Consider the following 24,442-nt stretch of genomic DNA (forward strand, 5'->3'; position numbering starts at 1 on the left):
GATACGATATTTCTTATATAACAAAAAAATGCTCAGTGATCATTGATGTTGATTCATATAATTATACCATTAAAGATCTCCTCATTTGCAGCTTAATTAGGTAGCCAACTCTGAAAGTAGACCACCACTTATCCGCACTCTTTGTTGATCACTAATATATTTACATATTCGCATACAGCGATCTTTCGGTCGGGAAACTTGAAGCGAATTCAGTCAGTGGCGTGCGAAAGATCTGTGCGAAACCCCTTTCCTCCTCGCAGCCTGTTTTGTTGTTATTGTTGTTGTTGTCCGATGCAAAAGTGCAACGATCTGCAGTGCAAAATGTCAGTGAACTTGTCGGCATTGCAACCACATACATAAGGCATCCATGGTTGTGTGTGTGAGTCTGGCACAGAAATAGCAAAAAGCAGATACAGATACAAGTTGCTCATGATCGCGATGATCGTGTTCATGATGATGATGATGGCCATGGCAGCGTGAAGATCATGAACATTGTTTGCCATTTACAATTGTTTACAAAGCGTGGCGTGTCTGATTGCTGGTGAGAAAGAGGAAGTACAGGGGGGGGGGGGGGGGAGGTAGATAAAAAAGTGAGACAGAGAGAGGCCTAGAATATCTTCTACCGCAGGGAGAAAGACTTTCTTCGAAGCTTCCTCAACACGGAGAAAGAACCAAAACAGAACCTGTTTGAAGAAAGTCTTTCACTGAGCCGCGAGAACTTGTTTCCGCCCAAAAGAAAGTCTTTCTCTTACGCTCTTTCTCGTGTTCTTGCGCTCTCTCTCTTGTTACTTTCTTCTGGTTTGGTTGCCTGTTTTTTTTTTCTTGTTTACCTGACGTGCCGGTGAAAGTTACGTAACATTTCTTCGGCCAAGAACGAGCTCAAGTTCACCAACAAGTTTTTTGTTGTCTCGCCCATTTTGTTTTGCTGCTTTCTTCGTCTTCAGCATGGGCATTGCGTTGTTTTTATTTGAAGAAAGTATTACGTCCCCTACAGGGGGACTTTCTTCTGATTACACATGGCATTCGATAATAAAATGGAAGTGATAATGAAAGTGGTGGATTGCTTTTGGACGTAAGATGATTAGTTAGTTATGGAACTTTATTACATTGGGAGCTATCTTTTAAGGAGCTATCTTTCAGCTATGATTCAGCCATTGTGAAATTCTTTTTCTCACCGCTGACAATTTCTTCCCTCAAGCAGAGTTACCCCTTATTACTTACCAATTTTATCAATATCCTTTAATGCTATTCTCTGGTTATTAATCCTTAAATTGGCATCTTTTCTTTGCAGAATTCGATGGCACAACGGTGCTGTGCCGCGTTTGCGGGGACAAGGCCTCCGGTTTCCACTACGGCGTGCATTCCTGCGAGGGTTGCAAGGTAAGTTCGTGCAGCACATACATATGTATCCTTCAGGGAACAAAGGGGATTGCCGATGCTGCGGGGGTGGCAGCAGAAAAGTGTGCTCGCCACGTGCAACTTGATGCCCAACCACCAAGCGTGGCTCTGACATTGAACTCTGTTGACCTCCTTGGCAGGGAAAAAAAGGGATCAGATCAGGAATTACTTTAGCAGGGTTGTTTTTTCGCCAGCAACAGGCCCTTGCCCTTCACAAAAACCTGCGTCGTCGTCTGGCGAATTGTCCTTGCATTAAATTGCGTCGCAATAAAATAAATCAAAATGTACAACAGCACAATCCTGGGCAAAGCAAATGAGACACAAAAAATAAAATAAAGCCACCACCAAACCAGAACGAAACCTTCAATTTCAATGCTGGCCTTTGTGGATGATTCTTTTCAGTCTGCACTGGAAAATCAAAGTGAGATGACGATTGTATTTGAAGGATAAGGTATTTTGTTCAATAGAATAGAGCATTTTGGGTTCCAAGGATGCTAAGGGTCTTAAGTTCATTACATATGCTATACAATTTTCAGGGCAATTATTTTCAAACTGTGAGCTTAGGTTAAATAAAATTTAATGATCTTTTAAATTCTGGCTTACTTAATGGGTTTTAAATATATTTAATATTTTGCTCAGTGCTTTTCCTCGGCTCCTGCTGCTTTTAAGGCCTCTGTAGCCGCCCTTTGTCGTCTGTGACATTGAAAATGCCGGCCAGTTCATTCGCCCAAAGAGCTGAACCTCTGGCCAGAGTCCGGTGATCGTTCCAGTGATTGTTCCCTTGCCAGTGAGGAGTGTCTCGCCTGAAGGAATCCCAATCAACCCGAGCTTTTCCCGGCGATCACGGGGGGTTCGTGTCACGCGATCACCGCCATATCCACTCTGCACAACCTTGGCAAAGTAGTTTGCCCTATTCCCTTATATTCGCCGGCACTCGGCGTTCGAAAAGCGAGTCGGGTTTAATGTCTCAATGACGTCCTTGAATTGGGTTAACAGCCAGTCGAGCTTGGTTCTCGATCTCGCTCCCTCCTTCGATCAGCCATCCCTTTCTTTTCGTCTGGCCCTCGGCGGTCCTTGTATTTGTTTTTTCATTTAAACTGTCTGCGCGTCTGAAATTTCAAACGTTGCGAAAACGCAGGCACAGTGATTACTCGGAAATTGAAACTTTTAGAAGCAAGAAGTCAAGGCTGTTGGAAAAAATTACTAAAATTGAGAATATTTTACTTTATAAGAAAGTTAGATAAGCGAATTTTACAACACTAATTCAAAGAAAAGTTAGATAAATGTACTTTACAACACTTATTCAAAGGAATGTTAGGTAAATGTATTTCACAACACTAACACTATTTCCCAACTGATAACCCCTTGAAATCTTTGTATGATTAAAAATTTGGACTGACCACTGTATGTCCACCGAAAAACTCGAATCGATCTGCAGAGGAAGAAGCAGAAGTTCATTGACTTTGGACCAGTTTTTTCGGCTTTTCGAGTTTCGTGGAACCTCTTTTGTTGTGTGCTAATTTATATGTTTATTATGTGAATGTAAATATATGTCTAACTGAATAGGTAGGCCTACAAATTTGTGTTACCCAGCCGCTTTTTTGAAGTTCAAGGTTAGGCGAGCGTTGCCATCTCGCTCGCACGCACTTCACCCGTCCCGCTCGCTCTCTTCGAGGAAGCGCGTTTCGCACATTGCTCATACGCCGCGTGGTGCGGTGGCTCGTTTTTGGCTCATATTTCCGCCCTGGCCATTTGTGGCCACGATTTCTGACTGCCTGCCTACCTGATCTGCTCGGCGGACCTTCGTCTTGTCTATTGACCTCTATTTCAGAGACAGATTCTTGGATTTTATGCTTTATTTTTCTTTGTTTTAGATATTTTTTTGCGTATTGAGCTTGACGAATGACTTCATTCGCTGCCAACTGACTCATTTAGAGACTTGGCAACCGAAACTCTATTCAAAACTCGTTGTTCTTATTGGTAGTTTATAGTTTTAGAGCCGCTTTAAGGTTCTACGCTGATTAATTATGGCGGAAAAGGTTTGATAACAAACATGTTGTTCTATAAATATCGTAAGAGCCTAAGATTTGGATAATTCAAGTTGTGAGCTTAAATTAAATTGGTTATAATTGGTAGAAGTTCGTTCTAAGACTTCTTCCTACCTTTTTTCTTAGTTAGAATAGTTTAAGGAACTATCATAGGTTGTGAAACAATCATAGGAACTAAAAGATATTCTATCTTTTGACAACATTTTCATATAACACATTAAATATCCCCAAATTTAAAGTCTAACCTTAATTACCAGTACCTTTTCAACTGTTAATTGGTTAAGGTAAATAGAGGTGAGTATTTTTTCTTTTTGAAAAGTACCCACAATTTGTAACATGACTCATAAGTATCTCTTTTTACCCCTTCCATTATCCTTAGCCCAACTAGTTTCACACATTTATTGCCTGCTGGCTTAATGACCCAATTCCCGATTTCGTAACTAAAATTTGTTGAGGGCAGGTGATATTATTTGTATCTTTTTTTTGAGGGACCACTACGAAGGAACGTCCAAAACGGAGACCAAAAGAAATAGTCAAATAGATGTTAATTTTCAATAAAAAATGCCGCGGGACTTTTCTTCGCTGTCCGCTTTCTTTATTTCTGATTCTGGTACTATTACCTAACGTGTTTGTTATTCTTTCCACATTATTTAGCATATTTATTTATTTACGCACACTCTAGCATACTTTTGTATTTCATTTCTGTTATTTTATTTCTTTTTCGCTGCCTACTGTGCCTCTCGTTTTTTTCTCTTTCTCATTTTGCTTCGGCAGTTGTTGTTTATGCTTCGTGTAGTTTTTCGTGCGAGTATCTGTGAGCGGGGCACTGCAGTTGTGTGCGTGCAGCAAATGTGAATGAACCCGTTCAATGTCAAGCAGAAGCAGAAGCAGCGTACGCAGCATAGGCCACGAGAAAGCGGCGGAGGGAGAGAAGCAGAGCAGGAGAAAGAGAGCATTACTCCCGCGCGCTCTTTTGCTCTTTGGGGGGTTTCTCGTTGCATTTTATAAAGAGAGGATGGAAATTCAGGAAAATTGTTTATCACAAAAAACAGTCGAATATTTTTCTTTATCTGTGGCCAAAAGATAAAGATAATAAGAAACCTTGCATTACTTTCCCCCCACCTCTTTCCTTTCTTTTCCTAGATCCTAACCTGCATCAATTTTAGATTATGGTTATGATTGTTATATGAACAAACACTCAGTGCACTTGATAATCCCAAAGAAGAAAGGCGAAGAAAGACGTTGGGAAAGTAAACTCCAAGAACAAACAGAAAAAATGAAATTTCGGTTGGATTTATCAGTGGGGAAGATACCATACACCCCATATTTGCGCCATTCCCATGATTTTATCATGGGAGACCTCAATTCTCATTTTGCTTTCGAGGTTTTCCACTTGCCTGCACTTCAAATTGGAAAACCAAAAGGAAAAGCCAGGGAAAACAAGAGAGAGAGAGAGATGCGACCCGACCCGAAAGAGAGCACTCAATTGTTGGGCTAGGACACACAACACACACTCACACAGAGACACAAAGGTTAACGCTCTGAAATGCACTTGAACGACTGGCTGCAGTCGCAGTCGACGTCGACAGCGACGCCTGCAGCGGCGCAGCGTTGCATGAAATTGTCTAGGCGTGTGTGTGATTGTGTGAGTGAGCATGAGGTGTGGCAGAGGGGTGAGAAAAGTGAGAAGGGAGGGGTGGAGGAGGGGGAGGCGTAGGCGATGGGGTGGGAGGCGCTATTCATTCGAATTTAGGTTGTGTCTCTCCAGGGTAAATTCTAGAAAATGCATTTCCTCTTTGAATCGACTTTGAATACAAAACAGAAATATTCAAACATTTTAAAAGGTGTTCTTAAAAAAAAAAAATACAAAATTTTAAGGACTTGTATTACTTAAATGAAAAATTGTTTAAGGCATTTTTATGAATTTGATTTAAAGAAATTTAAGTTTCCATTAGCCCAAAACAATTATTTTAAAAAATACTCTTAATAAATTTTTTAGAAGAAATATTTTTAAATGTTTCAAAATATTAGAATGAAGCATTTGAAAATTAAATTCAGTTTCTAGGTATACCCAATTTGTATGCACTGTATGATTTATTCAAACCAAATAATTTTATTGTTATTTATTTGATTTCCTTTTCATCCAAATAACTGTGCTGAAATTTAGCTCTAGATTTTCCACCCATTTCCATTTTACAACTAACCAAGCAAACACACACGCAAAAGTCACAATGCAAAAACACTCTCCCACTCTCTTTTTCGCTCTCTTTCGCTTACGCATCGCTAGTGACGTTTTTTGCTCCGCTTTTCTGCCCACAAGCAGTTCAATGCACCTTGCAAAATTTGGGTCAACAACCTCAGCCTATTTGGGTTACAGGCCAAAGCAACAACAACGTTTGCATGTGCTAGATATACATACATATGTATATCCATATGTATAATCAGATAAGCGACTAAAGATCTTGGTATTTAAAATAGCTTGGCACCTTTAAATAGGTTAAATAAGGAATGATTGAAAAAAATTCGTAGGTAAATATACTTGGGTTTCTAGAAACTATGAGATAGAATTTTGCTTGCAGATCGCTTAAAGTATCTTACATGCTGCAAAGGTATTTTACATACTTTTCTACGCGATTTGTTTGGCGCCACCTAGCGTTAGGTGGCTTTCTTACGATCGAGCAGTGTGCTTTTTCAAGCACAAAAGTAGGCAACGTTTTATTGAAGGTTGCTAGACTTTGTGGCAGCGAGCTTTTGAGAGAAACTAAGTGAGTTCGAACATTAAAAATTTAGTTATTAATAATTAAATAATAATTAAAATTTTTTTAGAATATTAAGCAAATTATTTTAAATTAGTTTTCGACCTGTAGCTTATTAGCAACACTATTCAGCTCAAATAAGAGAGTGTAAAGCTTTTCGATGGCTTAAAATAGTTTTAAATACAAGGTTTTTCAAATGTCGAATATGACATGTTTTGTTCCAAAACTGTTATGCAAACAGCCATAAAGCCTCCAAGAACGCAGAGGCACACTTAAAACGGCCATTAAAATGCAAATGACTAATTATTCGACCAGTAAGCATGTACATATGCTCTCCGCTCGACCAAGGCCAAATCAAATTCGTTTATTTGTTCCAGCGAATGAGTAATTAGTGCTGAAAGCAGAATCAAATGGCGAGCAAATTAATGGCACCGCCACGCCCCCCAAGGCGGCCTTTGAGTTTTGGCCTTATCGGCTGGCAAAGAGAACGTGCAACTGCAACAGCAGCTGCAACTGCAACTGCAACGGCCGCAGCAGCAACTCTACTACGAGCAATGCTAATGCAATTTTTTTCCTTTCTGTCTTTACGAGCGATAGTAAAATGTGTGCCAGTGTGTGTGTGTGTATTTGTGTGAGCTGTTGAGTGGCTGAGCAAATGGATATATATCCATACGTATATGTATCTATATCTGTACCTGAACCACCCCCGAAGCTGAGGGACAGCAGCCACTTTTGCTGACCCAGTTAAAAGTCATTCGCCCCGACTCTCAAGCCACGTGCCGCATTTTCCCCCGCCTTGAGCTTTTGGCTCCAGCTCGGAAAAGTCTTTGCTTTCATTCGAGGTTACTTACCCCTTTTTAGGGGGTGGTGTTTGGCTTGCGGCTTAGTTTGTTTCACTTTTCCACAGCAGCTGCTGCTGATGGGCCAAAATACTGTGTTTGTTTAGACTGACATTTGGGGAGCCAAAAGGGGCAGTTGTGCGAAGGGTTGTGGCGAGGGTTCAAGGGTTGTCTCCTTCTACGGCTAATTGAAAATATGAAATATTAGCCACAAGTTGGGGCATATTAAAATTTGGACAGCAAACTATTTTCAGTTCAAATAACACAAATTATTTGCTTGTTCTTATGAGTTTTACGGCTGGCTATTGGGCAATTGGTTTAAATATCTTACACAACAAATTGCAAATAAGAAAAGCCTTCTGTGCCTTCAAAGCATTTATGTAATATTTTAAATTTTATCACCCAGTTTGATTTTAAATTTCTATATATATTAATTCGAAGTAATTATAAAATTGGATGCTTTAAATATATATAAAGTGACCAGAGCATTAAAGTAAAAATAAGAACTAATATAGCTATCCTTCTTCAGGCAAATATATTATTTTTTACAGAATTACACAACTAAATTTGTTAAAATTAAATTTACAAGAAATCTTTTCTTTTATCAGCTTTCAGTGCCTTTTAAAAAACTAGTTCTCCGTTCTTTCCATTTTATTACATATTTCCGTACTTTTTTTTGATTGGCAGCACTGAAAAAGATTATAATGTAGCCCTAGTAAAGATAGAAATAAATGATGATAATAATAATATAGTTTTTCTCGTCTCACACTTTAATTACATAAATGTGTTGTGTAATCTCTTCCCATGTCACATTTTGCCAGCCTTTTTGCTTGGATTTTCCCCAGTCCGCTCAACATGTTGCACATGCTGTTGCTTTCTCTTTCTCCGCTGCAATCTAGCTGGAAATTTCCCAGTTGGCTGGCAACATTCTAGAACACTCACACAAGCGGAGGCACAGAAATACAGAACGTCAACGAACTTGCAACAAACGCAACGAGTTTTTCTGATGCTTTGCTTTATTTTTGCTTGCCGTTTGAGCAACGAAAGTACCGCAACTCGCAGAGCGAGAGCGAGCTAGAGAGAAAGAGGGAGAAAGGCTGAATAGTTGCAACAAAGTGCATTGACTCTGCTTTCTTTGCCAAGCCAAAATGTTGACGTCAGCCCGGGTTGAATGCACTTTTGTGCGGAGGAAAAACCCGAGCTATCCAAGACTCGAACCCACGAGCCGATCACATGTTGCAAGTAGCCAAGTAGCAAGTGGCAAGTGGCAAGTAGCAAGAGACTAGAGACCAGAGTCTAGAGTTCAATGCGCTGCCAATGTTCGGCGGCTGCACCTTGGCTATAATTGTCTTATGTCATAAGTCAAAAAACCGTCTGACATTTTGCCGTTGACAGTTTTATGCTGTTTCTGCTCGCTCCGCTTTCGCCTTGACTTGGCCAATAATTAAGAGCGAATTATTTATGTGGCCTGTGTTGTGTGGCCTATGGGGCGTGCCATCTTGGCCAGGATTGTCGGTGTGGCGTGGGAATGGCTCACGATTCGTTAATTGCCTGCCAAGGGAATCGTTCTTTGGGCCGCAATTAATGTTAAAGGGAGCACAGGTCTGTTGGTACGAGTTAATTTGCTTGTTTAATTGAACTTTTGGCATGGGAAATTCGGTTCGAAATGTTTGGTATTTAAGCTTCTGGGTTGGTCTTAGTATTTAAATTACCAATGCATTTGATTATCTTTTTTGTTTTGGCAAAGAAGGCAATTTACAATTAAATATTTTCAATTATTTTCCTATGATACATACTAGGTTTATGTGTGGTATAGCTTTTAGGCGCTAATTTTCTGCATAGCATATGTACTATTTACTCTCCTAATTTCGTTGGTGAATTAAATTTTTCAAAGCCCATCAATTTAGCTCAGTCCAAGCCAAGTTACTTGGGTTAGTTTTCAACACGGGCTGTTCCCATCCCCCCTAGTTACCTTAACCAGCAGGAGTAGCCTAAATTAAGTTGCATACCAAAAGGTTCCGCATTTCTCCCAACATATTTCTTCTTCTCCCTGCCATTAAGCTTTTGATTTTGATTCGCCCCACTCAATTGCCTAGCCACCCCGGCAATTTGGATTGTAAGTACCGCCCAGAACAAGCCTTCAATTATCCCTAAAACAAAATGGGCGCCCTTCCTCCTCGGCTAATTGATTTATGTGGCCGGCGAATTTTGAGGCGCGATAAGCAACACGAAGTACTATGCCCCAAGCCAACCTCAAGTCAGACCAGGCAATCCAATTCAATCCGAACCCGAATCCGAATCCCAATCCGCGGTGGTAACAATGCAACTTAGTTGAGCACGCGAGGCGAATGGGGAATGAAGTTCGGAACGGTTTTGGTAGTCAAAAAGAGAACCACAAAGAAAACCTTGCAACTGGCCGGCAGGCGTTTAGCTTTAACTGATTTCGCTGCTGCCTCTTTTAGCTCGTTTTTGCTACCTTTGCTTGTGTACTAACCTCGGACAAGCGGCCAAACATTGCGGCCCAGCTCGTAATCCTTCTGGCTACCTAACGGTTACTGGCCGCGGTCAAAGACCGCTCCAACTGCCTCCCAGTAGCGCAGCTGCTGCCCCGGCTGCCCCGCCCACCCCTGGATTGCCCCTGCCCACTCGCTGTTTTGGCCAGGTTTTGATAGCAATGGTCATGCCACGCACGTTTCGCTGTGAGTTGCCAGTTGCAGTTGCCAGGCAGCAAAAGGCCCACGGGCAAACCGCAAATAGCCCGGGGGAGGGGGGGTGGTGCATGGAATGGCGAATCAGTTCAGGAGGAGGAGGGTCGATCGAGGAGTTATCGTGTGCTTGGTAGTGTCTGCCTTTCTTGAGAAGGTTCCCTGGAACACTTAGAGGTGGTCTTGGCCAAGTAACAGATTTATTTAAGGTTATACTTTCTAAAGTATCTAATGATCATAGGTATTTATTGCATATGGGTGAATGAATATGGTGGAATGCTATAAATATTTTTTATCATTTTATAAGCTAGGTAAAAATATAGAAATGCTAAATAATAGAAATATTCAATTAATAGGTCTTACTAAATCCGTACGAATTTCGGAATATCTAGTTAACAGCTTAGTACCTTTGTAAAAGCTTCAAACATTATTTTAATATTTTTAGTAGTTGCAGTTATATTATAAAATATTTCTAGCAACTCAAATATTTCATCTATAATATCTTCCTTTCTTTGATAGCCTATTCATACTCATGTATTTGTATTATTTTACATTTCCTTATTAAATATTTGATTTATTAACCGATTTCCCCAGACATAAATTAGACATCTTCATTGATATATGATCAGTTTTTAACTAGCCAACACGAATTTAATTTCCTCACCTCAATCGCCTCTATCCGCTTGAATCTCATTGAAAACTCTTCACTCCAACCCATGGAAAATTGTGCGTAAAGTGCGTGACTAAGCCTATCTCGCAGCCCCTTTCCCATTTCCCAGGTGTGGGGAAATTGGGGTGGTAGAGGCTAAAACCCTCTCAGGCGTTAAACAACGTTTTGTTTTGGCCACAAATCTCAGACACTCCATGTCGACTGCCGCATGTTGCATGATAATTATGCAACCCGGCAATGCTGCAGGCCAAAAAACATCAGCAACGGGTCTGCCTGGTGGGTGCCCCGCCCCCTCCAACCATTTAGCCCCCACCCCCCTTTCCGTCTCCTCTGTTTTCCCTCCGCCCCTGTTTTTGGTAGTCGCTGCACGCGCTTTCATTGCATGCGTGTGCATTGCAATCCCCCCTTTCGCCGCCCCTTTTGCCCCCTTTTGTGGCTGGGGGCATGCCAAATGGCACTAACTCATTTCCGTCACAAATTCTATGAATGTGTAGCCGCCCCGCCCCCTTGGGGTGACACTATTTTTATGGCAATTAATGTGGAACAGGCTGTTTTGGCCTGGTCAACGCTGCGTATGAGTAATCTAATATTCGCCCTGCCCCGTATAGAATTCTAGCATTTGCCGTTGCTGCACTCGTGCATTGCTCATAGTGCGGCTTTTGGGGCGCTGAGGGGGTCTCCAAATGGGCGTGCCAATCGGGGGAGGGCAATCTTAGGGGATACAGTGCGTATGAGTAATATGGTTGGGTTCATAATGGAATGGAGGGGGAAAATCGGTTACTTAAAAGCATGGAATTTCAAGGCCTCTATTTTTTGTTTTTATATAGGAGCAGGGAATTATTATTATGGATTATTAATTTTTTCCTCAAAAATAATGATTATTCTACGATTTTTAATATAAGACTCATTATTTATTAGAAAAAAAATCATAGACATCACTAATGAATTCTTGTGAGTTTTATTAAATGACGAACAACTTTGTATTTATTAATTTAAAGGAAAATATGTTTATTATCTTTTAATGAAATAAATATTCGGGGGATTTTATTGGTGAAGATTGCATATATGTATGAAGATAAAACCTTTAGTGCCTTTTCTTCAACAACCCTTTCTATTCGTTTGGGAGATATGCAGACACAATCGTTAATAACCCATATATTCCCTCGTTGTTTTTATAGAGGCCCTATTGTCCTTACACACGATCGTGCAATCCAGCGACATTTGACATTTTTTTCAGACTCCTAACCAAACTGTTAAATAGCTCCCAACATGGAGACCCTTAAGGCGCGATTTGAAAACAACACCTTGCCTCATTTAATGGTGTCGTGCCGTGTCGTGTCGAATCGAATCGAATTGAAGTCGCCTCATGTCAGTCAGGGGCTGTTGTCATAACCTCAAACATGCAATAGACGGCTGACAAAAAAAAACAACCATAATACTAGCGAAAATGTCAAACCGAGTGGAGTTTGCAGTTTGCAGTCTGCAGTTTTCAGCAGAATAAGATCAAGCCGCTTGTAATTTATGTTGACTCTGAAAAAATCGAATGTAAGACAATTTGAGATAGATTTTTTCGGTGCGAAACTCGTTCGGCAGCCTTCAGAAATCCGCAGCACGTACCTTGTTAGCCAGCCCGTACAATCACCTCAACAGAGTTGTCCAAAAGCCCCATTCGGGCCCCCTCTAGGAGCAAAAAAAAAAGAGACGAAAAAACGTGACTCGATGGCGGCGGACCCAAGTCAAGTAGATGGAATTGCATTTAATGGGGGCCCAAGCCTAACCGAACCCAGGCATTAAGATCTGTTGCTGCTGCTGTTCTCCTCCGCTCTTTACAATTCTTTACAATTCAAATTCGCAATTGATTTCCAGCCCATTCGGCTTCGGCTGTTACGTTTGATATTTGAATATCGAGCCGACCGACACCAATCCATAGGCATTAGGTCCAACAAAATTTGTATTTTTCGACAACAAATTGAAAAATCAAGCGGCGCTCTCAAGTGGGTGACAGATGCAACGAGTCATTCAACTTGAGCGCAATTAATTCATTGAAATCGATGCAGAAACAACATATCAAAGCACTCCAATTATTTGATTGACTCTAGTAACTTGGCTTCTAGTTGAGTTATTAAAGTGTTCTAAGCACTGAAGTGTTAAATGGTTATTAAGATAGCAAAAGCAATTATGTTAATTCAAATGGGATTATCTTGTTCTTATTTTTTAACGCCATTCTGAAATTTCGAATATGCTAAGTCCCTTTTTGTGCCTCAGACAGTCGCATAACAATCAATTTGTCGGCTAACCCATTTTTCCTGAAACACCCAAAAATACTCCGCCAAAAAGTTTGTCTCTGGTTTTCCCTGGTTTTCCAACACGAATTTCATCTAATAATAAAATTGTTCGAGTGCGAGTGCGACTGCGGCGACAAATCGTTTTTCAAATGCCTAAAATTCGTGTTTCCGTCAGAGAGCTGTCAGAATAAGTCCCAAAAAAATTAAAAATAAAAGAGCCGAGCGACGCGACGTTGTCAGGAATCCACTTGAGAGGCGAAGACTATTTTTAATTGCTTTTAATTAACAGAACCTACAAAATTTTAAGTGACAAGCATAATAATTCTTGCTGCTACTCGAGTGTGTGTGTGTGTGTGTGTCATTAATGCAATTATTTCGACGGCACAAATGTGCCAGAAAAAAGCGCAAAAAGCGAGCGAAATGCAAAGGAGACTTTTTTCGGCAAAGGCATTTTCGCCTGTGTTGTGGGTCACACAGCCGAAGTAGATAAGATTTTCCGACAGCCAAGTAAAAGGCAGTCCCAAGAAAAGCCAAAGAAAAATCGTCGAGAGAGAGACGAATGCAAAATATGCCGCTATACCAAGTGCAATGAACTTCGGGTGGGCTGCCAGCGGAAAACTCTGCCTGCCGCTCAGAAACGACGACAAAACAGCGATGGAAAAACGACAGAACTGCACAGAACAGCACAGAACAGAGCTGAAAAGCCAGCAAGGCAAAAGCATGCCAAAAGCAAAGCAAAAGCACAGCAAAAGCAACAAAGTCAAGCAAGTTCTAGTTGAGGCAGGCCACCGAAGACCGAAGAATCGAGGAGAACTCGGGCCCAGACCAGAGCAAAGCATGCATGTCATTATAAAAGTCTAGAAATATCGTTGGGGCACTGAGAAAATAGTAGTTGATAAGCATTTTCGTGCAAGTGCAAAACAAGTTTATTAAGAATTAAATTAATTGTTTGTAAAACAAGCGTAGCTAAATTATATGGTATTTAAATGCTTTTAGAAGAAAAAGTTTATACATTAAGCAATTAAATCATTAGTTACATATGTAAAACTATTAGTAACAAACGAGCCTGGAATAATCACAGATCGTTTAAGTACTATTAAACCAGTAAGTGGAGATTATATTTTAGATGTTCTTCATATTTGAGAAATATAAAACATTAAACAGAATAGTTTAAAATATTACCCAAGCTAAAAAATAAACCATTTAAAAATGACCTTAATAGAAGAATCCATAAATGTAAAATCGTTTTTTTTATATAAGCTATAAAGATCTGTTTAATTGTTTTATCATCAATAGAACACAAAAGTATCTTAAAGATATTTTTTAATTCAGAAATTCATTAGTTATCAGAAAATAAAATAAACACTTATATAATAAAATACTATATCATGGCTCCTCAACACATGATTCTTTCGGTGCATTTCTATTTGTATGCCCGCTGATTAGGCTCGAAGATTTACAGCTAATCTATATTTTAGAATTGTATTATAGCAGGGGGGAGGGGGTAGGGGAATACCCTAATCCAAGAACCACTCCCCCTCCCCCTCCCTCTCAACCGCCCAAACCCGTTGTGCCCCGCCCCCCAGTTTGCCTCCTCGTTTGCGGTTGGGTTTATTGAACCCGCCGAATTGGGTTAGCGTAGGTTAGCTTGGGTTAGGTTAGTTACTCGCTGCCTGCTGCGTTTCTGCATCTGTGTGCGAGTGCGCGTATCTGTGTGCGAGTGTGCTTGTTCTAAAATTGTGAAATGCGATAACGACCAACGCTGACTAACACCATATGAGCGTACGAAGTTGTTGCCGCAGTTCTTGTCGCTTTGTGGGCTTTGATTCGGTTTAATTGCCCAAGGAATCGCGGGGATCGAGGGGGAGTTGGGGGCTTAGAAATGGAAAATGGTAAATGGGCAGGTGAAGTGGAGCCAGCCTGTCGAGAGGGCTCCCAGTTCTCCACTCTAGAGTTCTATGTAGGGTTCCGTGCGGAGTTCCAGTGGCTTCTCGCTTTTGATGGGGGTTCTGATAAGTGCCGGGGTCTCTATGATTGAGTGCCTCAAATGGTGGAAATGGCCTGAGATGGTGCGGATAAGATTGCCCGCTGTTAATTGGGCTCAGTGTTCTCTGTGGTTATTTTTTCAAAAGATCTTAACTCGACTGGTTGCATATGAAGTGAGCTTAACTTCAGCTGGGGTTCTATTTATTTGGCTTTGGTTTCGTTTAATTGGTAAAGATTAAAGATTAGTCTTCAGGGATCTAATAGTACCTTAGTTTCTTTTAAAAATAACATCTATTTTGTATCAAATAGCTTATTGTTGTCTCTTAAAAAATGGTCTCTCTTCATTCTAAAATATGTTATGAACTGATGTTTTGATATCGATTTAAACTATTTCTTTCTATTATATCTTATATTATACTTTAAATGTTTAAGCACAGATGTATTACAAATTTTCTAATAAATTACTTTTTCCTTTCTCTACTTTCAGGTATGTTTCTCTATTCTTGTTAGCGATGTGTTCCCCTTTTAAACAGGCACAAGTCACCTGAGTAAGTTATTGGAATACTGGGATTGCATAGAATGCATTCTTTGGAGCCCTTAGCCTTTTCATATACCCACCCCCCCTCTGAATACCCCAGATTTCGTTAGGCCCCCTGAAATCCCCACCTTATCGTAGAACCCCCAGAAATCCCCCGAATGCAATTACCACGCAACGGACAAACGAGCGACGAAAACAGACGAACGGACTCGACCGATTAGTGTTCCTTGGAGAGTGTGCGTGCGTATCTGTGTGTTGCCAAGCGCCTCACGCGCCTCTGTGTGCGTGTGCCACAGTATTCTGCGGTGTTCTATAGCATGCCATAGTGTGCCATAGTGTGCCATAGTGCCATAGTGCTATAGTGCTATAGTGGCACATATGTGTGCAGAGTTGTTGCCATGCTCGTTGACTTCGTTGGCTGCAATTGCAATTGCGTAGAGAGGCTCTCCGCAGACACTCGAGGTTATTGAACGGCAGCGACCTCACTTTGCATCGCACACACGCAGATACAAATCCGCCAAACACACCAACACACATCAGATTGCTGGGCAATTTTCTTGTTGCTCTTGTCGGGCAAATGCAATTTATAAATTAATCAAATAAATTATTGCCATTGGACAAGCGCTGTCAGCACTTGTGATAAACTTGTTGGCCACAAAGCAATTCGCTTCAGTTTCGATAATGTGGCGCAATGTTCTCGAAATTTTGGAAAACTTTGCCATATCGCCCACTCAAAAACGATTATGAGCTGTTTGGTTTTGGGCGAAAATTCGACCAGTTAATGGCCACTACAAGTATTCGGCCAAAGTATCAAATTTTATTATTGCTCAACACGTTGGCTAAATTAAGAGGCGCCGTCTGGCCTCAAAAACAAAAAATATTTTTTAGTTAAGTCATTTTTGCATGGGAAATTTCCTTTGAATGCCATTCTCTTTAAATAATAAAATTTTAATGGATTATAGCTCATTTCGCCATAAAACATTGCACTATTTTTGTACAAATTCACACTAATAACATCCAGTTAGCCATTCTTTCCCAACTGAAATTCTTTGTTGGCCGGTCAAATTTGATTAATTCCATATAATTTGCTCGAACACCGAAATATTGTCGATAAAGATCGAATCATGATAGATGACTATGGTGCAAAAATTACTATATTCCCGATTGCCTAGAACTCTGAACTCAATATTTCAATTATAGACCGTAATCAACTCGAGCCACGCCCACTTCCTGCAGTGAGAATTTGTTTTTTCCATCGGCAGCGGCAGTCTCTCACATATATGACTCAATATTGAAAATAATTTGCAATGACTTTTGTCATAAATTGTTCAAAGCTGTTGCATAATACTACTCAAAGCTGCAGCTGTGCGCTCGTGCACAGAGAGAAAATTTTACAGGCTTCTTTTATGGAAAATTAAGTTTTTTCTAGGATTGGAATAGAACGAAAGGTAGCATATTAGAAATTTTTAATATTAGAAATCATATCATATCATATTAGAAATGTATCATATTAAAATATTATTTACTAATGGAAGAAAAAAGTTTTATTTAAATTAAATTCCTATATTAGCATTCTATTGTTAAGTATCTACTGAATAATAATCCAAAAAATAGTAGGACTCTGTCTTGTATCTTTGATCATATAGACTTTTATAATAAATAAACTAAGTTAAGATAATTAAACAAAATTGTAAATTAAAGTAACCCAAAAAATGTTCGAGTAAACTTGCTTTTCTCCGAGTGTACGCATTTAAAGCGCCCACTTAGCCGAGCGAGATGGCGATACAGATCTCAATGCGTTGCAACTGAAACAAAATCAAATCACACTCGAAAAAATCACAAAAAAAAGCGGCGTACGCCCAAATACAGCACGTGAGCTTACGTTTTGGCTGGTTTTGATCATTTTTGGAAGCCTGGCTTTCGGGTGAGTCATTAAAAGAGCCGCCAACAGCGATGAAGAATTTATATGACAGCAAAGGCAGCCGAAAAAGGCGAAAACAATGATTGAAATTACATTAATACCGGCCATTAAAGAAGTCAGAGGGAGACGGAGCATGAGTGGGAGTGGGATGGGGACTGGGAAGGGGGGACAGGGACGGGTTCTACCCCCTGATTCTTCAGGGGCTTGGGCTTCGACTGCGACTGCGACTGCGACTTCGTTCAGAGTTCAGTGCACTTTTGGTCAGCTTGAGGCCGTCATCACCTGCTATCCCCGTCTCTCTCGGCAGGCCTAGCCCCGTCTCTTTCGCGCTCTGCCAAATGGCAACGACCTGCGCAGAAACTGCAGTTAGATTCGCACTGCTGCTGCTGTTGCAGTCGCACGCAAAAGACCTTGCCTCTCTCTTTTTTTTTCGTGGGTCTCCGAAACGAGTTTCATGCCCCATGTGCGAGTGTTTGGTCAACTGTTTTAATATTTGCCGCAATCGCTTGACTTGTCTTGGATTAGATTTAAGCCGTTTGGCATTATTATTTCTCTATTTTTTTCTATCTTTTTGCTGTGTTTTTGTATGATTACCTTTGTTTGCTCGCCTACCAGACCCAAATAACAATCGCGCAATAATGCTAGATAATTGTTTTGAGCACCGAAAAGTGTTTCCACTTGCGTCAATTGCAGACGGGTGGCCCGAAAATTGGGTAATGAGGGAACTTATTTGGGGTAAATTTAAATTCATTTTGCTTAACAAAGTACTTAATAATGCTGCCGCTCAAATGTCATCAAAATAATCATCACGGTTTGACATTACTTTTAATGCCAGAATATCGAAATAATTCTTTTGAGGGGTTATAATAATATATTCTATAAAACTAATACCCTATTATAGTATTGTAGAACTATATCTATGTATAACATATCAAAATGTTGAATGTTACAATATAGAAACCATAGCAAAACTCACTTAGTTCATAAAAAATTAACACCGAAATCCAATAACAATGAAAAAAGGTCAGTTTAGTCATTAGCTTTGCCCAATACACAACATGCTATCTACTTAACCAAACATGGTATCCCTAATTCGACACCTCCCCCATACACAATTGAATTCGAGCTCAACGAGGCATACTCTAATGCTTAGAATCTATCTATCGATAGATCAGATCAGAGGCCAAACCGCACAAAAGTAATTGCAAAATAATTGCCACGGGTTCGTTGAACTGGTCGCACTCCCCCGTCTCTTTCGCACTCTGTGACGCACGACTGAAGGGGAACTGGCAAATAGATGGGACGCAAGTACCCAAAAAAAAAACAAGTAGTGAAAAAACTACAAAACTAGCCGGGGGATAGGCAGCATATGTGTGGTTATAAATATTCGGATATAAATATGAGACGCACGGAATGTGGAGCACCGATGATGCTGGCCACTGATTCAACAAAAGATGGTACTGATCAGGGGGCACTTCCTGTCCTGTTCTGTCCTAATCGTCCTCTCTCGCTCTGCCACGTTTATCCTTCAACTTTGGCCAGCTGCGGTCATTGCTCCAGCTCTGGAATCCGGAGACCCCTGAGCAGTGGAGTCGTCACATGACCACTTTCTGGGGAGCAGGAGGGGGGAGGCAAACACTTTCGTTGCACCCAGAGCGTAACCCCTAAAAATTTTCGTGTATTTCCACATTCAACCCCCGAACCCGTGCATCCGGTTCGGTTTTTTGCCTCGGCAATCGCTTCGTTTTTTGGCCCCAGCTATGAGAGTTGAACGCACCGAAAGTGGGTCAAAGCAAAACCGAGACACTGCTAAAAACCACCCACCCAATCTCCGAGCCACCATCCACCACCCCCGAAAACACGGGAAAAGTGAAAAGTGGGCGGGGGGTGGTGGTGGGCAGCTCTGTCGTCTGACAGGGCACAGGTGTCTTCCATTCCATTCCATTCCGCTACAAACTGTAGAACAGCAGTCCGTTTTCCCTGCTGAGAGTGCGCGCCAATTTTTCGCCTTGGGTTCATTGGCCCGGTTAAAGGACAGAGCTCCATTTCTCCCTCTTCACTATCGCAACGAAAGTGTTTGAGTGGAAAACTAATCATTGCAAAAACGGGAAGAGTATGTGATAGAGAGCTGCATTGCCTTTGAGTTCCAATGGGGTCCTTTTATTCCATTTCGAGTTTTTAATCAGTGAGTCTTTTAATCACCGAACCCTTTGGTATAAGCACATCTTCAGGACTTATTGTTGCGGAATATAATTCATTCTAGCGTTAGTAAGTCTTTTGACTAAAAAAAAACAGATATAAGCTACTATCATTACCAAAATTGGGGAATATTTAATAATTACCTTATAGAAATCTATGTTCTGACTCAGTATTTGTCCAATTTCTATGGCAACCAGGTGGTATTATAAGGCACCATGCCATTTTGACCAATTAAATGCATTGCATTTCCTTCCTGAGGTCACTTCCTCTCCGCTTCTTCTTCTTCGTAGAGCACTCTTCATAACGGGGCAACTGTTCCTAGGCACACAAATAGAAACCCCCACCCACATATTTTGCTTATGCAAAAAAGAACCATTTTGCTGAGCGCCAAGTCAAGAGAGCGTTCTCTTTCTTGGATTCTCCGCCATTCCATCTCTCTCTCTGTCTCTCTCCCTCTCCGTGTTGATACCATTTTCTTTAAGGTTATTGCAGTGCAATGTCCTCAATTGTCGGTCGCCTTGGTGGTATTGCTTTTGTTGTTGCCTTTTTCGGGAGCTCAGATGCTGTCGCAATGTCCCTTGCACTCTTTCTGTCCCCGTCTCTTTCTGCGCCCGTAGTGCCCTCTCTTTCTGCAGCGGTTGCCCTTCGCTGGCACAAAATGTGAAATGTGAAAGGTATTTCCGTTTTATTGTCGTGGCTCCGATTCCGGAGTTCAATATTGGTTTATTTTGTTGACTTCTGATTTGTCATCGTTAGTGCTTTGTGGTTTATTTGCGAGTGTGGGAACACATTAAATATGGTTAGCTGGAAATCAAAATTAATCTGGCTTAGTTTTTTTTACCATCGAACATGCCATTATTATGTTGATTAATTTGGGACACATGGAATTCGGCCTAATGGGAAATTTTCATGGTTTTTTGTAAACAATATTGTATGTAGTCTGCATTTAAATATTGGAATTTAAAAAAATTATAATTAAAAGTATCATTTTATTTTCTGATCCTTGAAGTATAGTACATTTCAATATTTTAAAAGGAAATTATGGTAATGTATTGTGTTACAAAGCAATTCTGCAATAAAATATTGGAATTAAGAAAAATATTGTTAAAAATAGCATTTTATTTTCTGATCCTTAATACAATACATTGCAATATATTAAAAAGAAACAATTATGTTATGATATTTTAATATTAGAAGTAAGAAGTATAATAACTATTATTTTACCCGTATTGCTCATAATATTGTGTGTTTAACAGTATTCGTAATGAATGCCCATTAGTTTAATGAATCAGGACATGTATTCGGTTAGCTCGGCTTGTTCTAGAATTTACTAAACGTGTTCCTGGGCAACCCCCACCCCATCGGTCTGCTGCCCAAACCACCCCCAAAAACCCGCCCCAATGCAAGAACAAATACAAACACAAAAGCAGGCAAAAGCAAAAGCAGAGGCAACAGCAACGTGCCCCATAACAACAAGTATTGCAAGGCGACCATGAAGGCAGCGAGTTGAACGAACTCGGCGCTGGCAGCGCAGCAGCAGAGCCAGCGACTGCAGAAGTGACGTCAATGAGCGCGAGGCCAAATTGCCACAGTGTGTGTGTGTGTGAGTTGTGTGGGGGAGGATTGCAAGTGCAAGCGAGAGGGCGAGAGGGTGAGAGGGCTCCCTTTTTTGCCTACGTGCGGCTGACCTCGTGTTGCTTTTACTACCAGAAAGGAAGGATAAAGAGAAACTGAGGGAGAAAGGGAGAGAGAGAATGGTAGAATTATCCTTGGTGGCTGGGAGCGTTGACCTCTGACCTGAATGGGCGGCCAGGCGCAGGTCGCACAGTTGTAATTCGAACATCATTTATTTACACATCATTTCACATTTTTGGCAGCGCCTGTCTAATCTTACAGTATTACTTATAAATTCAACTTGGAATATTAAAAATATCTATCAAAAAGCCTAGATTTTATATATCATTAAAATAATTTCGCATTTTTTGAAGTCCCATAGAGATTTATCCATAAATCTCTTTAAAAGACCCCAAAAAGTATGCTGTAAAAACTAGTCCTCTTTTGTTTTCCAAATAAAAATACAATTTTCATTGCATACTTTTTGAATCATTTTTTAGAGTTTTCTGGAAGCTTAGCTCAGAAAATCCTGAATTTCTCACCTAAGAAAGATCTACATTTTTCTTAAAAAATAATAATATTTTGATAATTTCTAACCATTTCTGAAATCTTCTACTTCTCAACTCCAAAAAAAATATTTGCATTAACAATGTTCGACCGTATTGCTTGGCTTGAATTATGAGCAACTGTCGAATAAACTTCAAGACAAGCTTGACGAACGAGCGTTGAATGAACTGTAAAGCGCCATAAAGTTCCGGATCGGATTTGAAGTCCCAGCCTGAGTCTCAAGAACCGGGCACGTGCTAATTGCTGACGCATAGAATGAGCCCCCAAAAGGGAAGAGAGAGAACCGAGGGGCGGAAGAAAGGGGCTGGGAGAAAGGCGGGTGAGGGAGTTCTGAAAGCCCAACAAACGATCGTCGTTATGACAGGAGATTAGGTGTTGTCTGTTTATGTGACGGTGTGTGGTGTTTTTTAAATATGTGTGGGCGGAACATTAAAGGGGAGAGAAAGAACGATAAAATAGGAGAAGTGGTGTTGGGAGATCGCTAGGGAAGTTTTCAAATGGTTTCAGGGAAGTTCTGGAATGTGTTGTTTATATTTGGAAGTTTTTATTGAAAAGGGATACGTATTTTAGTAGAGATCAATGTGCAAGACAAAGACTTAAGTAAAGTTAAAAGAAGGAAGATCTCTGGGATTACAATTGCTTTAGGATGATATACATATTTCCCATGAAATGACCCTAAAAATAATAAAATTCCAATAAATCCGAAAATATCTTGAGCCAATTTCGACACCAATCCAGCCACGATTTCGTTCCATTTTCCCCCAATTTTCTCCTGGCATCCATTTAGCTTTCAACCAATTTTTGGACCTGCTCAACAGCTCTTCTGGGGCGATCGATCGATCGAATTGATGTCAAGTTCCGACGGTAGCACCCTCCCCAAAAAAAAATGGTATACCCCAAGCAAAACAAAGAATAAAGAATAAAAAAGTGCCGAAACAGAACAGAAATCTTGGTCAAGCAGTTTGCGAGGCAACGATCGTGCCAACAGGTAGGCGGTTTCAGCAAAAAACACTGGCAGCCAAATAAACAAGAAAACCCCCCGCGGCATAGGATCATTCATGAAAAGCACCCAAGCCAACCGAAAAACAAAATTAAAAACAAAATTAACAACAAATTACAAAAGGAAAAAAATGTGCCAAAGCAGAGTCAAAAAAGAAATTATTTAACAAACAAACAACGAATGAATTATAAAAATGACGTTGCGGATCATAAAAATGGGGGTAAGCGAGAGGGGGCCAGAGAAAGAGAGGGCGCTGCTGGGGGAGAGAGAGCAGGCTGGGGCTATGTGTGCTTTTGTGTGTGGAAGTGCTCTCACTTTCTTTTGAAACTTGTTATTCGCTTTGCGAGCAGAGTTCATTCACATTTGGCCACGCCAGGGCGAGAGAAAGAGAGGCAGAGGGAGTTGAGATGGCAGGGAGCAAGAGAGAGAGGGAGAGAGAAATGGCACAGCTGTTCCCGAAAGTTCCCGAAAGCCGAGTTCGAAAATGAGTGCAAATCTCTTGACACGACTCCCCCAACGCAGTGCAATGACCCCAGATTCTGCAGCTTAGATTGCAGGCTCGTTTGAGAATTTGCAAAAAATGTGTGCAAATTTTTAATTGCCAAAGATTTCCTTGAACGCATTTCGACAGTTCTATATGTATGCATGCATACTCCGCCCCCTCACCCGCCCCTCCCCCCTTTGAAGCCAAGCCCACCTGAGGTTTCTGTGTCGTTGACCGACCGCCAGAGCTCAAAAATCGCAAATATACATATATATATTCTTGAATATATATATCTGCCTGAACTGCAAGCGAATTTGCATGCAAACTGCATTGAGAGCAGAGCTCTCTCACTCTCTTCGGCTCGTATCGAGTTCGCTCGGCTTCGTCTTCGGCTTTGGCGCTCGGCTGGCTCGGCTGGCTCGCCCCCTCTCTCTCTCTCTAAACGCATATAGCCCTCTCTCTCGCAGCTCCACATTCGAAGGTGGCTGACCGAAATGTGGGTCACGACAATGGCGGGGTTCGTTGAACTGAACCACCGCCGCAGTCGCTGCCTCGGTCGCTGTCGCTGCCTCTGCCGCTGCTTCTGCCCTCTGCTTACGTCGCTAACGTTTTGGGGCTTTTTGGTTACGTAGCTTGTGTGCGAGCGAGAGGTGGCGAGGCAAAGGTGCGAGTGAGAGGCACTGGCCCACAACTTGTGTGCATTATTTGGCCCCAAAAAATCACAATGCGAACAAAATATTATTTAACACTTTTATTAAATCATCTGGTTTTTGGAAAGTGGAGTTCATCGAACCGCCAGCAGTTGACAAAAATATTTGCCCAAGTTGATTGTTTGCATTTTGTTAATTAGGCGGGGATTGTCCTGCAATTAGGTCAAATTTGTTGGGTATAAAATAAGTCTAAGAAACAGCTGAATTTGCTTAGTACAAACTAATTAGGATAGCTTTTCTTAAAATCAAATAACAACCTGTCATTGTCCGTAGAAACACGTAAAGATTAGTTCCCCCTTTCAACTTATCACTTTATTTATTTTCCATTTCATAACTTTATTGTACAACTTAATCTTAATCATTCTTAAGTATTCTGGAAATACACCCCCATCCCAAGGGGCTTTGGCTGGCCCCAAAAGGCGTTCGGGAACATCGTTCCAGATCTCAGATCCTCTTAGGCCTGTCATACTCACATTGATGGCTCAGCCAGCCCCCATATCAATTAATCTTATTTGTCACTCATTTATCAAAACATGAGCAAACACAATACACACGTTAGGGGAATCTATGGGGAACAATCGAACAGAGCAGCACAGAACAGAACAGCGCAGCCCGCCTCTGTTTTGTTATCAAACAAAGCTGATCAGTCAGGTGGCAGTGGCAGCAACTACCTGAGATACCTGAGCTACCTGAGAAATCAGAGTGTCGCGTGGGTGTTGGAT

At 41.0% G+C, this 24,442-nt stretch overlaps 1 protein-coding gene across 4 annotated transcripts in view; it reads left to right on the top strand.

The window, feature by feature from the left end:
* The window catches only part of Eip75B (Ecdysone-induced protein 75B), a 110,739-nt gene that overhangs the window by 66,615 nt on the left and 19,682 nt on the right, over positions 1 to 24,442 (top strand). For all 4 annotated transcript variants that reach the window (XM_070996445.1, XM_036816402.3, XM_065864942.2 and 1 more), the window contains one exon: positions 1,292 to 1,380. In XM_070996445.1, the coding sequence (XP_070852546.1) occupies positions 1,292 to 1,380 (89 nt within the window). The remainder of the gene's footprint in view (positions 1 to 1,291; positions 1,381 to 24,442) is intronic.

This window comes from Drosophila suzukii, chromosome 3 (genome assembly GCF_043229965.1).
Source record: "Drosophila suzukii chromosome 3, CBGP_Dsuzu_IsoJpt1.0, whole genome shotgun sequence".
In the NCBI taxonomy this organism is placed as follows: domain Eukaryota; kingdom Metazoa; phylum Arthropoda; class Insecta; order Diptera; family Drosophilidae; genus Drosophila; species Drosophila suzukii.